This window comes from Pongo abelii, chromosome 2, assembly GCF_028885655.2.
Source record: "Pongo abelii isolate AG06213 chromosome 2, NHGRI_mPonAbe1-v2.0_pri, whole genome shotgun sequence".
NCBI classification, from domain to species: Eukaryota; Metazoa; Chordata; class Mammalia; order Primates; family Hominidae; genus Pongo; species Pongo abelii.
The window spans coordinates 205,834,148-205,850,509 of NC_085928.1; the positions used below are offsets into that span (position 1 = coordinate 205,834,148).

At 57.0% G+C, this 16,362-nt stretch overlaps 1 protein-coding gene across 1 annotated transcript in view; it reads right to left on the reverse strand.

Annotated features, from left to right (window-relative positions):
* Positions 1-311: 311 nt before the first annotated feature.
* MUC4 (mucin 4, cell surface associated) overlaps positions 312-16,362 on the reverse strand; it is a 39,699-nt gene continuing 23,648 nt past the window's right edge. Inside the window, 13 exon segments of the mRNA XM_063722433.1 lie at positions 312-960; positions 1,057-1,121; positions 3,521-3,594; positions 4,072-4,251; positions 5,191-5,350; positions 8,569-8,750; positions 10,566-10,703; positions 13,229-13,462; positions 13,718-13,819; positions 14,322-14,390; positions 14,393-14,488; positions 15,397-15,487; positions 15,974-16,182. Of these exon segments, the coding sequence (XP_063578503.1) occupies positions 648-960; positions 1,057-1,121; positions 3,521-3,594; positions 4,072-4,251; positions 5,191-5,350; positions 8,569-8,750; positions 10,566-10,703; positions 13,229-13,462; positions 13,718-13,819; positions 14,322-14,390; positions 14,393-14,488; positions 15,397-15,487; positions 15,974-16,182 (1,913 nt within the window). The 3' untranslated portion in view covers positions 312-647.

Below are 16,362 nucleotides of genomic sequence, written 5' to 3' on the forward strand. Positions count from 1 at the left end.
GGGGGTGTTGAGGCCTGGCCTGGCCTGGCCTGGGGAAGGTGCTAGGGGGTGTTGAGGCCTGGCCTGGCCTGGGGAAGGTGGTGGGGGGTATTGAGGCCTGGCCTGGCCTGGGGAAGGTGGTGGGGGGTATTGAGGCCTGGCCTGGCCTGGGGAAGGTGCTTGGGGGCGTTGAGGCCTGGCCTGGGGAAGGTGGTGGGGGGTGTTGAGGCCTGGCCTGGGGAAGGTGCTGGGGAGTATTGAGGCCTGGCGTGGCCTGGGGAAGGTGCTGGGGGGTGTTGAGGCCTGGCCTGGCCTGGGGAAGGTGCTTGCACAGGGTGACATCATTTCAGGGAGTAGTTGCCTCTGTCCCTGGCTAGTCTCCAGTCTCCAGCTTCATATCCTCCCGCTGGAGGGCAGAGACGATGGGGGTGTCCCTGTGTATGTTTAAGTGCAATGGCATTTTAAGAAAACTATTAGCAATTTTATGAAAATAAATTGCTGCTGTTTTATTAGCAGCCATAGTAAGCAAGGCCCTGGCTGGGTACTTGCTCCGTGAAGCTGTGTACGTGTGACTGCCTTAGCAGCGCTGGCTGCTCCTGCTCTTGAATCTAACAAGCGGCTGGATAAAATGTTCACGTTTTCGCTCAAAACCAAACAAACAGAAAAACTCAATTAGCTTGTTTGTGTGGGCTGAAGCACCTCTGTTTACCCGCCCCCGCAGTGACCCCCATAGTGTCCCCGGAATGGACGGACTCACGGGCTGTCACATCGCGCACGTCTTCCCTGGAGATGGGCTGGAAGACCACGTCGTTCCTGGGCTCCTCACTCCTCCATGGAACGTGGTATAAGAACGCCTCCACCACCGCGGCCAGCAGCTGGTTGTTCAGGAAGTCGATGACGGGGCCCCGAGGACGGTACTGGAACTCCGAGATGACCATCCACTGTTGAATGGGGCTTCCCGAGGCCGGTGCTGGGGAATCACTGTGTGGGAGGGCGACGGTGAGGGGGCCTAGGGGGCTAGGGGGTGGGGGATGAGGAAGAGGATCTGGGGGCTCAGGGGGACACAGTCCCACTTACATTCGTTTCACTTCGCTGTTGCGGAGAAAGGCCCGCATGTCCAGGGTCCCCAGTCTGTATGCCACCTAGGCCAGACGATGGCAGATGGGGGTGAGGGTGAGTCCTCATCCAGAGGGGAGACCCCCTCCCACCTTGATGGGTGTATTCATCCCTGTTTCCTCCTGGAACGGGAGCCCCAGGACCCCAGCACCTTCCTCACCCGTCTCTGCACCCTCACAGTCCAGCCTAGCTCAGTGACTGTCATGGGTCTTTGCTTAATAATGTTTGTTGAGAGTGAAGGGTTTTCCATTCTGTCCCCCTCCTTGGCCTCATATGACGAGCCGAGACACTGACATGAATGGCCCCTGCCTTGCCTCTGACGCGTGACTCATGACCTCCTCCCCAGTATATTGAACACGGGTTGTTTAGACCTAGGAGATGGTCAGGGGCTGGGGGTGTCAAGGTGACTTAGGTGGAGTCTAAACTCAAAGAGTGCATTGTCTGGCGCAGGTGAGAAATGTCAACAGATTTTACCGTGTGGAGTGTGGAGTGTGGAGTGGGGAGTGGGGAGTGGAGTGTGGAGTGTGGAGTGTGGAGTGTGGAGTGTGGAGTGTGGAGTGGAGTGGGGAGTGGGGAGTGGGGAGTGGGGAGTGTGGAGTGGAGTGTGGAGTGGAGTGTGGGGAGTGGAGTATGGTGTGGGAAGTGGAGTGTGGAGTGGGGAGTGGAGTGTGGAGTGTGGAGTGTAGTGTGGAGTGGGGAGTGTGGAGTGTGGAGTGGAGTGTGGGGAGTGGAGTATGGTGTGGGGAGTGGAGTGTGGAGTGTGGAGTGTAGTGTGGAGTGGGGAGTGGAGTGTGGGGAGTGGAGTATGGTGTGGGGAGTGGAGTGTGGAGTGTGGAGTGTAGTGTGGAGTGTGGAGTGGGGAGTGGGGAGTGTGGAGTGGGGAGTGGGGAGTGGGGAGCGTGGAGTGGGGAGTGGAGTGTGGGGAGTGGAGTATGGTGTGGGGAGTGGAGTGTGGAGTGGAGTGGGGAGTGGGGAGTGGGGAGTGGGGAGTGTGGAGTGGAGTGTGGGGAGTGGAGTATGGTGTGGGAAGTGGAGTGTGGAGTGGGGAGTGGAGTGTGGAGTGTGGAGTGTAGTGTGGAGTGGGGAGTGGGGAGTGGGGAGTGTGGAGTGTAGTGTGGAGTGGGGAGTGGGGAGTGTGGAGTGTAGTGTGGAGTGGGGAGTGGGGAGTGGGGAGTGTGGAGTGTAGTGTGGAGTGGGGAGTGGGGAGTGGGGAGTGGGGAGTGAGGAGTGGAGTGGGGAGTGGGGAGTGGGGAGTGGGGAGTGTGGAGTGGAGTGTGGAGTGGAGTGTGGGGAGTGGAGTATGGTGTGGGGAGTGGAGTGTGGAGTGGGGAGTGGAGTGTGGAGTGGGGAGTAGAGTGGAGTGGGGAGTTGGGAGTGAGGAGTGGGGAGTGGGGAGTGTGTAGTGTGGAGTGTGGAGTGGGGAGTGGGGAGTGTGGAGTGTGGAGTGGAGTGTGGAGTGGGGAGTGTGGAGTGGGGAGTGGGGAGTGGGGAGTGAGGAGTGGAGTGGGGAGTGGGGAGTGTGGAGTGGGGAGTGTGGAGTGTGGAGTGGAGTGTGGAGTGGAGTGTGGAGAGTGGAGTATGGTGTGGGGAGTGGAGTGTGGAGTGGGGAGTGGAGTGTGGAGTGGGGAGTGTAGTGTGGAGTGGGGAGTGTGGAGTGGGGAGTGGAGTGTAGTGGTGAGTGGGGAGTGGGGAGTGTGGAGTGTGGAGTGGAGTGTGGGGAGTGGAGTGTGGAGTGGGGAGTGGAGTGTGGAGTGGGGAGTAGAGTGGAGTGGGGAGTTGGGAGTGAGGAGTGGGGAGTGCTAGGCTTGCAGTAGTAAAATAATCATCATGTTTGAATACCTGTGTGTCAGGCACTGGACTAAATGCTTGACACACGTTCTCATTTAAACGGTGATACGGCCTGTTGACTCAGGTGCTATGATTGTCCCCGTGTTTACAGATGACCTGTTATATGATGTGTCTAGTTAGCACACCTGCTCCAGTGAGGGGCAGAGCAGGGATTCTGATTCTGGGTGTGCAGGGTTCTAGAGCCCCAACCACTCGGCAGTTGTGCCACTTTGCCTGTGACTGAGGTATGGCATGGCAGCCAAGAAGAGGGAGCCGCCCCTTCCCTCTGGGAAGTCAGGGAAGACTCCCTGGAGGTGAAATGTCCTTTAGTTTCTTTCAGATCATAACCAAGATGCTTAGAGGTCTCGGCTGGGGTGACTTGGCACCCTGGCCTCTGCTTATGATGAGTTGAGGTTTCTGTCCCGGGCCTTCCTCACTTCCTAATGCCCTGCACCTCCCATGGGGCAAGAGGCTCCGGCCTCCTCTGGCAGTTGAATCCAGATGGATGACAAGACGAAGACCGCACAGTGATGGTTCCGCCCTCGCCTGAACCCGCCAAGCGCCCCCTCCCACCCAGAGCTCGGCCTGCAGCACTGACCGAGGCGTTGACCTCTGCCATGGAGGCATTTTCCTCTCCACTGAGCAGGAGCTGGATGACTCTTAAGGGAAGTTCTGGAGATGGGAGAAGCAAATGTATCATCACCCCACGGTTTACCCAGACTTACCCAAAAGTCTGTCGGGCCAGCCCAGGCCGACTGCTCCATTCCAGTGACAGAAGGTCACTGAAGAAACCGGGAGAAGTGGCCCTCAGCCTACATTCCACCCTGACAGAAGGTCGCTGAACAAGCCGGGAGAAGTGGCCCTCACCCTGGCGCTCACTCCACTATGCTCTGGGCCTCCCCGACGCTCATCTCACTGAGCCAGCTGTGAGGTCTCTGCCTCCGTCCTTCCTCCATAGGCCACACAGGCCCGTGGTCCTTGCCGTGACAGCTTTCCACAGCCCGCACCTTACACCATCCCAGAGAAATCTGGAGCTCTGTCCTGTGACCCCAGAGCTTCCTCATCTTCCCCAAAGGTGGGCAGAGTGCGGGGGTGAGAGTGCGGGGCCCAGGCGGGGTGGGGGGTGAGAGGGCGGGGCCCAGGCGGTACCTAGGTGGACAGTTGGACTGAAGTTGTTCCCAGCCAGGAAGCAGCGGCTGTCGGTGAAGGCCGGGGGACAGGTGCACGTGGGCTTACAGCCCAGAGTCTGGGAGATGTAGCAGTGGCCTTGATTGTAGCAGTAATTCACAGGGCAGGACCGGTTCCGACACAGGAAAGAGCTCCCCACAGCTGCAGAGTGAGTAGGGAGGTCAGCAGCAGCGCGCTGGGCAGCAGAGGGACAGCCCAGCCCGTGGAAACCCGCTCCGGGACAGGCTTTCTTTCCCCCAGTGTTCCGCTTCGGGCCACTCGGAACCCCAAATCATCCTTCCCCCCTTTTCCAGGCGTTTCTCTGCAGGACAACCCCTTTCCCCGACCAGGCAGGTATTCTTCCACTTCTGGGGAGGTACTGGAGTGTTTCTCAGACCCTCTGCTTCAGAAAGGACCCGAAGGCTGCCAGAGGGGGGCCCCCAGCCGGCTTTCCTCACACCCTCCCCTCTCACGTCCATCTCCTTTTCTGCCTTTATAAAAGCTGCGGTTCTACCCACTCTGGCCTCAGCTCTGAAGGCACAGCGATCTGTAGGTTTTATTTGGGTGCCTTAGGGGGCTTGGTAAAGGCCTCGCTGTGCTCTCCCTCATCAGGCTCTGGCGGCTCAGAGTGGGAGGAACATAAGGCTGGGAGGACTGAAAGGGAAAATCAGGCACCTTTGCTGCCGGATCCCCACGCCAGCCCCTCCAAACGTCCTGACTCGTGAGATGCAGAGATCCTGGGCCTCGCGTCTCTGAAGATCCCCAGGGATCCCGAGGACCCAGCTTGCCCCGTTCCCTGGCGGCTGCTGAAGTCTCCTCCCCAAACCATCTTCAGTCTTTCGCCGGGGGCTTCCCCCGTCAATGCCTCAGGGATGCCCAGCCCCGTCCCCTCCCCTATGCCTGTACAACCTCTTCTCCTTCAGCCCCACACCATCCACCACCCCCTTTCCAGACCTGCCTAGATTTCCCATACCTGCCTAGATTGAGCATTCTAAAGATCTGCTGGAAAAAGGAGAGAAATGGTTTGCCTTTGGCTATCTACACCCTTGAGCTATCAGCTGCTCCCAGAAGCGCCTGCTCCAGGCCCTGTTCCCAGCTCACCCGCACAGTGCCGCCCATCCCCAGTCAGGTTTGGAGGGCAGGCCTCGCAGCCCTTCCCAGGAACGCAGTGGACACTCGGGAAGCACGGCTCCTCACAGGCATCCTCAGTGCGCTCGCAGTAGCGGCCGAAGGTGCCCCCGTCACACTTGCAGCCAGCCACCTGGAGGAGGGTTGCTGATCACGGGCGGCCAGGAGACCAAACTGGGAAGGGCTTCTGGGTGTTTCTGACTGACCCCTTTGGCCTGAGAACCCGTGGACCCTGAGTCATGTCTCAGCCCCACCAGCACCTGCTGAGCACCTTCCTGACCAGGCCGTGGGGCAGCAAGGCCCTGCCTAGAGCCACACGGTAGTCCTGCCCAGTTGGCCTCCCTGGGTCATTGTTTACCCTAACCCCCTGCCTGGCCCTGCACCAGGATCTCAGCCTCTTCCCTCTCACACTCTAGCTCTTTGCCTGAAATCCTTTCTAGAGTAAGATGGGGGATGCATGAATGATTGAAGCATTAATGAATGAATGAATGTATCCGTGTATATATGTATGTATCCATGTAGGTATATGTGTATCCATGTATGTATGTATCCATGCATGTATGTATCCATGCATGTATCCATATGTGTATGTATCCATGTATGTATCCATGTATGTATTCATGTATGTATATGTGTATCCATGTATGTATCATGTATGTATGCATCATGTATGTATCCATATGTGTATGTATCCATGTATCCATGTGTGTATCATGTATCCATATGTGTATGTATCCATGTATGTATCCATGTGTGTATGTATTCATGTATGTATATGTGTATCCATGTATGTATCATGTATGTATGTATCATGTATGTATCCATGTATGTATCCATGTGTGTATGTATTCATGTATGTATATGTGTATCCATGTATGTATGTATCATGTATGTATCCATGTATGTATCCATGTGTGTATGTATTCATGTATGTATATGTGTATCCATGTATCATGTATGTATGTATCATGTATGTATCCATATGTGTATGTATCCATGTATACATGTATCCATGTGTGTATGTATCCATGTATGTATCCATATGTGTATGTATCCATGTGTATATGTATCCATGTATGTCCTATTGCTTGACAACTGGACTCCTTATTTATTTTGAGACAGGGTCCCACTCTGTTGCCCAGCCTGGAGTGCAATGTCTTGATCTTGGCTCACTGAAAACGCCACCTCCCAGGTTCAAGCCATCCTCCCACCTCAGCCTCCTGAGGAGCTGGGACTACAGGCGTGCACTACCACGCCCACTCATTTTTGTATTTTTCTTCTGCTTTTTTTTTTTTTTTCTAATGAGACAGTCTCGTTCTGTTTCCCAGGCTGCAGTGCAGTGTCTCGATCTCGGCTCATTGCAATGTCCCCCTCCCAAGTTAAAGCAGTTCTTGTGCCTCAGCCTCCCCAATAGTTGAGATTACAGGCATATGCCACCACACCCAGCTAATTTTTTGATTTTTAGTAGAGACAGGGTCTTGCCATATTGCCCAGGCTGGTCTCAAACTTCTGAGCTCAAGCAATCCGCCTGCCTCAGGCTCCTATGTGGCCTGCAAACTGGATTTCATATAAGCTGAAATTGACCTCCCTTGCTGACTCCCAAACCAAGAAGACAGAGCCTCCCTGCTGAGCACTGTGAGAAAACGCAGCAGCCAGAACAACAGCTTAGCAAAGGCTGCAGCTCCGAGACCTCACCAAGCTCCCTGCGCTCCCCTTTCTAACTCCCTTACTGAAACGACTCAGGGAATCTCCCTAAAATGGAATCCTCTAACACTTGCTACTCCCAAGAGTGGATATTTGGGGATCTATGGAATAGTATATTGATTTCAATCTCTCTTTTTCCCATTGTGTATTTTATCCTTTTCTACCCCCTACCCCACCAACCATCCCTACCTCTATCCCTTTCAAGTACCCATTCTCTGCTCATGCTTCAGAAGGATGTGTGTGTGTGTCTGTGTGTGCGTGTGTGTGTGTGTGTCTGCGTGTGCGTGTGTGTGTGTGTGTGTAAGTGGTGAAGGAGGTAGTTTTGTTTTGCCAGATAAACACTTTCCTTTCTGGCTCTTCCTTTACAACCAAAAATAAAAATAAAAAAGCAGATAGGACAAGAGTTGTGGAATTAGGCCAAGTATCTTGGCTAGAAACATGGAGAAGTAGTTTCTCCAAACTGGAAAAGATGTTTCTTTTAGCTGGAAGGAGATAGTAAAAGAGAAAGCAAAGGGGCTTGGAGGTGTCAAGATAGAGGGACCCACAGCTCTCTTCCCAGCACCGTGATGATGGCGTCCTAGGGAGAAATGGCTGTGGGGTGCTTCTAGGCAGACGGGACTGTAAGCGGCCTCAGAAAAGGTGTCCTGTGTTTGAGCAAGGCACAGAAGCAGCAGTGCCTCTCCCTGGGTCTGAAGGGGAAGTGGGGCGGAGCTGTGATGGAAACTGTGTGGACCCAGGCCCAGGGACCCACGACCACCTTCCACCTCTCACCGCAGGGCCCTGTGGGGCGGAGCTGTGATGGAAACTGTGTGGACCCAGGCCCAGGGACCCGTGACCACCTTCCACCCCACACCGCAGGGCCCTCTGCTGGGCTTCGCCGCAGAGCTGTGGAACTGGGAACCACTGGGCGCTGTGAGAAAGACAGAGGTGGAAGTTTCCTGCCAACCTGGCAGAAGGGGAGGTGGGAGATAAAAATCCAGTTGAACTATAAGCAATAAAGAAAGGTTCTTTCCTCTTTCCTTCCTTCCTTTTTCTTTCTTCTTTCTTTCTTTTTCTCCAATATAGTTTCTCTCTCTCTCTCTCTCTCCCTCTGTCTCTCTCTCCCCCTCCCTCTCTCTCTGTCCCTCCCTCTCTCTCTCCCTCCCTCTCTCTCTCCTTTCCTTTCCCTCCTTCTTTCTTTCCTTTCTTTTCTTTCTTTTTGAGATGGAATCTCGCTCTGCTGCCCAGGCTGGAGTGCAGTGGTGCGATCTTGGCTCACTGTAACCTCCTCCTCCCGGGTGCAAGCGATTTTCCTGCCTCAGCCTCCCGAGTAGCTGGGACTACAGGCACCCGCCACCACGCCCAGCTAATTTTTGTATTTTTAGTAGAGATGGGGTTTCACCATGTTGGTCAGGATGGTCTTGATCTCCTGACCTTGTGATCTGCCTGCCTCAGCCTCCAAAAGTGCTGAGATTAAAGGCGTGAGCCACCGCACCCGGCCAGAAAGTTCTCTTTCTTCCCATGTGAGTTTATGGCCTGAGACTAGAATCTGCTCCACCCACCTCCCAACACAGACACACCCAAGACAGGCAGAATCACAGCATCCATTCCACTCCCATTTCCTCTCCCCTCGGCACAGAAACTCCTCACGCGCCTCCCAACACTCACCTCCAGGGAGGAGTTGCCTACCCTGCTGGTCTGGTTGTACGAACACTGGCTCTCTGCATTGCAATGGCAGACCACGGTCCTGGGCTGGAGTGCAGAGGCCAAGACAATCTTGGCACTTCTTGCTAGAATCTCCAGAGTGAATGGCTCCAGCGACTTGGGTGTCCACAGCAACGTCCCATTCTCTGCCCCGGGGAAGATGAGAATGTGGAGAGCTGGGAGACTCCTCAGCTCTGTGGTCTGATGCATCCTCATCTAACACCCTGATTGCTGATACGGGGCTTCCCCCACCCCTCTCAGGCCACCTTCCCCCCTCCCCAGACAAATCTCATTGTCATTTCCTTTGAGCAAGGCTGGTATCGGGGGTGATCCTGGTCACGCTCCCAGCTGGAAGGAGGTGGCACCAGTCCAACATACTGATTGTAGCGGGGAATGCCACAGAGGGGAAAGCAGTTTCCTCCTGAAGAAACCCCAAAGGGCAGCCCTGGCTGGGCTCACACCAGGATGGGACATCCTGGGGGATGGAGGATCAAGGCCAGAATCCTCCAGACACCTCCTCAGGCTGCGCTGCCAGCCAAACTGGCTTCACTCTCACAGCAGCCCCATCCTTTGCCCTGATTTCTCACCCACCCCCCACTTCCTGGACCTTTCCCAGACACCCCCTTCAGACACCAGACTGTAGTGAAACACTACTACATATCTTCTGATCAAATTTATATTTTTCAAGAAAATAAGAAAGTCTCCTTAAAACAGCAGATTGAAAGGAAGTGACAGAGAATAGACTAACGTAATTTCCAGACCATCGTCCTTCAGGGGTAGGGCCCGTGGAGAAGAAAACCTCTCAATGCCATTGTCTCGCACCTGGGAGGACGCACGTGGGGCAAAAGGGATGCAGGCAAAGCAGTCCCTTCTGAGACACGGGGAGAAGGAACATCAGGCAGAGAGGCAAAGAGAACGCAGAATATGCCCCCTGGGGCTTTGATTTAGCCAAGAACAGTCACCCGCAGAATTAGTGCTGGCAACAGACAGAAAGTGGCATCCCTTTGATGCCCTTGGACCCTTTGAATTAGTGCTGGCAACAGACGAAAGCAGCATCCCTTGTGCTTGGACCCTTTGGCCCTGATCATGGATGTAGGGCTCAGGGTCTCTAACACCTTTACGGAGAGGGAGCGATGGCACTTTACTGGGTCCTAGCCCAGGAAACCAGACAAGGAGAGACACGGCTAGGTAAACATGGTTACCAGACAAAAAGAGCAAGAAAGGTACCAAACAAAAGTATTTTTTATATTTCTTTAAATCTTGTCCTACATTAGATCCTTCCTTTAATAGATATAAAAATGTTGTAAATTGGTCATTTTAAATGTTGCACTTGATTATTCTAATAATTTGGTGAATGCATAATGACTAAAGATGACTGTATATGATCAGATTGAGATTAAATGATCTTCGAATCTTTTTTTTTTTTTTTGAGACAGAGTCTCACTCTGTCACCAGGCTGAAGTGCAGTGATGTGATCTCAGCTCACTGCAACATCTGCCTCCTGGGTTCAAGTGATTCTCCTGCCTCAGTCTCCTGAGTAGCTGGGATTACAGGCATGCACCACCATGCCCGGCTATTTTTTTGTATTTTTAGTAGAGACGGGGTTTCACCATGTTGGCCAGACTGGTCTCGAACTCCTGACCTCAGATGATCCTCCTGCCTCGGCCTCCCAAAGCACTGGGATGACAGGTGTGAGCCACTGTGCCCAGCCTTGAATCAGTTCTATGTGCCCAGAGTCACTCTAGCTATCTGGCCAAACTGCCATAAGCCCGTCACTACTACTTACTGGGGGGCACCTATTTGAGTTACAGGTATCGCTCCTCGGAAATGCCGGTCCTGGATATTCAAATGAAAGAGTGACAGCAAGTGTTGCTGGGTACAGCAATGCAGAATTTCCCAAAGTTTGACTCTGACCTCATCCCCTACCCACCTCCCCACTCTAACCAGCCAAATATTCTTACCAAAGAGTTTAAAGTCGGTACAGCTGTCTCTGAGCGTGAAGGTGGCATCCTCAGCATTGCTGGTGTACTGAATCTGCGTGGTCTGCCCCTTGTAGGCTTCAACCACACGACCACCATTGATGGAGGGCGGGTACTGATCTGAAACACAAAGAGGGAATGGGAGTTCCAAGGCAGGACAGTCTCCTGCTTTATCAGCCTCCTCTCTTTCTCAACTCTAATATGTATGAGGCATTCCCAGGACTGTGACCCACCTCTGGAAGAAGGAGTTATTCTGTGTACCTGCTCTCGACTGACGCACAGCAGGCTGGGACTGTACTGCTCACCTAGCCAAATCTTTAGCCTCTTTCTCTCCCCCAACCTCCTCAAAAAGAGCTCCTCTCAGATTCTTTCCTGGACACGGTGCTATGCTGGGTATGACAAAAAGTGAATTAGAGAGCAGATTTGTTTAGACCATTACAGGGTTGTACCTTTGGCAAAGGACTGAAAACCTGAAGGGTGCTGAGTGTCTCATGTCTGTAATCCCAGCACTTTGGGAGGCCGAGGCTGGCGGATAACCTGAGGTCCGGAGTTCGAGACCAGCCTGACCAACACGGTGAAACCCTGTCTCTACTAAAAATACAAAATTAGTCAGGAATGGTGGCGGGTGCCTGTAATCTCAGCTACTCAGGAGGCTGAAGCAGAAGAATCGCTTGAACCCGGGAGGCAGAGGCTGCGATGAGCCAAGATCGCGTCACTGCACTCCAGCCTGGGCAACAAGAGCGAAACTCCATCAAAACACACACACACACACACACACACACACACACACACACACACACACACACACACAAAACCTGGAGGGTCACATCTAAACGGACATTACATTTGTCCAGAAATAGAGAGGGAGTGAAACCTCTTCACGGGTCTGTTTCTCGGAGCCCTGCCATTTCCATTTCATAGTTGCTTCACGCATTCGTTCAGTCAGTCATTTAACAAATATTTATTGAGCTAAGTGGCTGGCACTGTTCTGGGTGGTGAGGATACAGTCATGAATGAATAATAAAAAAGATACCTGTGAAAATTATAAAATAGGTTGAGTAATTATAAATGCTAAGGAGAAAAAAATAAAGCAGAGAAGGCAAACACGAAGTGTGGGTGAATGTGACATTTTAGACAGGGCGGCCAAGAGAGGCTTCGCCGAGGAGGGTTCATTGGAATGAAGACGTAAAGGAGGTGAGGGGCAAGCGTGTGGCTGTCCGGGGAAGGAAGGGTATTCCAGGCAAGAGAACAGCATGTGTGAAGCCTGGGAGCTGAGCACACCTGGCGTGTTTGAAGAACACAGAGGAGCCTGCGGGGCTGGAGTGGAGGGGGCTGGGAAGTCGTCCAGCACTAGGATTGAGTGGAGGGGGCTGGGAAGGGGTCCAGCACTAGGATTGAGTGGAGGGGGCTGGGGAGGGGGCTGGGAAGGGGTCCAGCACTAGGATGGAGTGGAGGGGGCTGGGAAGTCGTCCAGCACTAGGATGGAGTGGAGGGGGCTGGGAAGGGGTCCAGCACTACGATGCAGTGGAGGAGGCTGGGAAGGGGTCCAGCACTAGGATGGAGTGGAGGGGGCTGCGAAGGGGTCCAGCACTAGGATGGAGTGGAGGGGGCTGGGAAGGGGTCCAGCACTAGGATGGAGTGCAGGGGGCTGGGAAGGCGTCCAGCACTAGGATGGAGTGGAGGGGGCTGGGAAGGCGTCCAGCACTAGGATGGAGTGGAGGGGGCTGGGAAGGCGTCCAGCACTAGGATGGAGTGGAGGGGGCTGGGAAGGGGTCCAGCACTAGGATGGAGTGCAGGAGGCTGGGAAGGGGTCCAGCACTAGGATAGAGGGGGCTGGGAAGGGGTCCAGCACTAGGATGGAGTGGAGGGGGCTGGGAAGGCGTCCAGCACTAGGATGGAGTGGAGGGGGCTGGGAAGGGGTCCAGCACTAGGATGGAGTGGAGGGGGCTGGGAAGGGGTCCAGCACTAGGATGGAGTGCAGGAGGCTGGGAAGGGGTCCAGCACTAGGATAGAGGGGGCTGGGAAGGCGTCCAGCACTAGGATGGAGTGGAGGGGGCTGGGAAGGGGTCCAGCACTAGGATTGAGTGGAGGGGGCTGGGGAGGGGGCTGGGAAGGGGTCCAGCACTAGGATGGAGTGGAGGGGGCTGGGAAGGCGTCCAGCACTAGGATGGAGTGGAGGGGGCTGGGAAGGGGTCCAGCACTAGGATGGAGTGGAGGGGGCTGGGAAGGGGTCCAGCACTAGGATGGAGTGGAGGGGGCTGGGAAGGGGTCCAGCACTAGGATGGAGTGGAGGGGGCTGGGAAGGCGTCCAGCACTAGGATGGAGTGGAGGGGGCTGGGAAGGGGTCCAGCACTAGGATGGAGTGGAGGGGGCTGGGAAGGGGTCCAGCACTAGGATGGAGTGGAGGAGGCTGGGAAGGCGTCCAGCACTAGGAGAAGAGCTCTGAGAAGCTGAACTGGGCCGAAGGCCACTGCAAGGATGGAGAGAGCCGGGAAAGTCACTGAAGGGTTTGGGCAGAGGAATAACAGGAGCGAAAGAATCTGCTCAGTGAAAGCAGATGCACAGGGAAAAGCAGGGCCAGGCAAGGGCAGCTCCTCATCTGCTCCCGACTCTGAAAAGGCCCCCCGGGGCCTCGGGCCACTTACTGAGGGTGGCGTTCACCTGCTCGTATTTTTTACTGACTTCCCTCGTGTGACGTCCGATGCTTGCGTTGCGCAGGGCCAGGGTGTCATAGATGCATGAGCTGTCTCTGTCACAGCTGGAGATCAAATCTTCAGCCCAGGAGCTGTTTTTTTGCAGTTGTGAGTAGAAAACAGGGGTGAAGTTGGAAGGCAGCTGGTCATTCCTCTTGCCAAGGAGGCCTGTCCCGTTGATCTGCCCTGTAACACACAGAGCGCGATGGTACCAGGCATGGCACTCAGCCTTATTCCATTTGTGTCCACCTCTACCCCTCACTTTATATGGCTTGGAGCGGGGCGGTGGGAGTGCAGGGCCAGAGCGGTTTCCAGCTTCTGAGTCTGGAAATGCCTGCTGCAGGGAGAGAGGACACTCCACATCCCCATTCTCTCCTCCAGGTCGAGAGAGGCAGGTGGGCTGGTGGTGGGGGGGACAGTCCTGAGGGGGCCCAGACTCACAGGTCATTCCATAGTGGAAAAGCATCTTCTCAGGGCTCCCTGGGGGAATGGTGGAGCCATTGGGCATCCTGAAGTCGTCCTCCGGATTGTTATTCCAGACCCCTGAGGGACAGAGTGGGAGGTTGGCCACCCTGGGCACGCGGCTGTCCCCTTCCTGGGGAGCATCCGGCGGACGCAGTGGGGAGAAGCCAGGGCCTGGCAGCCTCTGCTCTTGCACCTGCTGTCCGGCCTCCAGGGGAGCTGGGAGGACGGGCCCTCACACCCTGCCCGTCTGCCTTCGGGAGGGGCGGCAGGAAACGCGGGCAGCGATGGAGGAGGGCGGGAGGGTGTGGGAGGCAAGAGGAAAGGGAGAAAGGATGGCTGTGCCCCCCGCCTCCCCGGAGCCCACCCCTGATGCTCCCTTAGAGCGGGAGGAGGACAGGAAGGGAGCCTCGGGGGAGGCTGGAGAAGCCCCTCCGCTCCCGGCCTGCTCTGTGCCCCGAGGGTTCTGCTCCAAGGAGGTGGAGAAAGGGAGGCCGAGCAGGGCTGCCCGGGCCGCCGGCGTGGGAGTCCGAGCTCCGGTTGGCTCCGCGGAGCCTCAGAGGCAGGTCCGAGCCGCCCTCACCCAGGAGCCCCTCCGTGCGGTTCTGGTACTCGGGCGGGAGGCTGGCGGAGGCGTGGAGGATGTTGGAGACGCGATCACCGAGACGGTGGCCCAGCCGTCGAAGCTGGCCGAGACCACGGAGCCGTTGCGGCCCAGGAGGACTCCGGTGGCGTTGAACGTCTCCTGGCCTGGAGCATCCGGAGGCAGCGGAGAGGAAGCCAGGTCGGCACCACGGCCCCCACCAAACCCGCGCCCTGCCTGGCCCGCACCAGCCCATCCCCACACCCCCACCCCTCCCCCACCTCCACGCCCCCCACCTCTCCCCCCACCTCCCCGCCCCCTCCCCCCACCTCCCCGCCCCCCCACCACCCCCCACCTTCCCCCACCTCCCCACCCCCTCCCCCCACCTCCCCGCCCCCTCCCCACCCCCTGCCCACCTCCCCGCCCCCCACCCCCTCCCCACCTCCCCGCCCCCCACCTTCCCCCATCTGCCCACCCTCCCCACCTTCCCCCACCTCCCCGCCCCCACCCCACCCCCTCCCCACCTCCCCGCCCCCCACCCCCTCCCCACCTCCCCACCCCCCACCTTCCCCCATCTGCCCACCCTCCCCACCTTCCCCCACCTCCCCGCCCCCACCCCCTCCCCCTCCCCTACCTCCCCACCCCTCCCCCACCTCTCCACCCCCCTCCCCACCCGCCCCCCACCCTCCCCACCTTCCCCCACCTCCCCGCCCTCCCCACCTTCCCCCACCTCCCCGCCCCCCCATTTCTCCACCCTGTCCCCCACCCCCCACCCCCGCCTTCCACCCCCACCCCCCATCCCCCACCCCGCCCCCGGGGCTGAAGCCGGGAGGGATCCGCACTGGAGGCAGAGAAGAGGCCGGCAAGCTGCAGGACCCGCTGGGGGGAAAGAGGCTGCACGCTCTTGGCCCTGCACCGCCACGCACTGGGCCCTGCACCGCCACGCACTGGGCCCTGCACCGCAACGCGCTCGGCCCTGCACCGCCACGCACGGGGCCCTGCACCGCAACGCGGCTTCCCGCCCACCTCACTGCTCCCGGTGCGGGGAGGGGGCGGCCGGCGCTCCCCAGCCTACCTCCGCCGCCTTCATGGTCAGGCTGAAATGTCACAGTCTGGTTATCCAGCAGGACACGGATTGCGTCGTGAGGCTCAAGGAGCCATTGGACCTGGAAGGAGATGGGAGGGGGCCTGAGCCCGACCCGCAGGTGGAGCCGACGCCCAAGAAAGCGGCTGGGGGAGCCCCCGGGCTGGAAGCTGCGCCCTGGGCCGGGAGGAAGGCGCTGGAGGCCGCGGCCCAAGGTGATGCCAGCCGCCGTCTACCGTGTGCTCGGCAGGGCCAGGCATGGTTTTCGGATTATGCCCTTTAGCTCTTACAACACCCCGTGACGCAGGTAATGTCATCCTCATTCTTACTAGGAGAAAACCAAGTTAAGTAGTTTCTTCGAAGCCAAACAGCTGGGAAACCGTGGGGCCAGAGCCCTAATCCACCATCCCCAGGATTTACTCCGGGACAGCTGCGTGGATGGGCTGTGTCCTCCCTCCCTCCTGCCCAGCTTCCCCTCCTTCGCTCTCTTCCTTCTCCTCGGCCTCAGTGTGTGGCTGAAGGTCCCTGTGGGTGGAATGAAGGGAGGTCTCCGGCGCCCCTCACTCACCGTGACGGGGCCCAGGCTGCTGGAGCGGTACTGAGCCGCAAAGGCGATGAAGTTGGTGGCCTGGGCTGAGCCAGTCTGGGCGGTGCGGCCCTGCAGCAGGAAGGAGGAGTTCCCGTCCTGGGCCCCGACCAGCAGGAAGTCCCCCAGCCCATTGAAGGTGTAATTGACACCATCCAAGGTGGTGATGTGGGGGTCCCCGAACATCCAGGCTGGAAGGAAAAGAGATGCCGCCTCAGCATGACAAATCATGCGTAGGGCCGAGGTTCCTCACTGCAGTCGGCTGGGGCACTTGTCCAGGCAGACTCAGCTGGGGAGATGTTCACGGAGCACAGAATCCTCCCCTCAAGCCTCCTTGCATTTTCGTGCCCCGCTATTCTCACTCCTTCCCC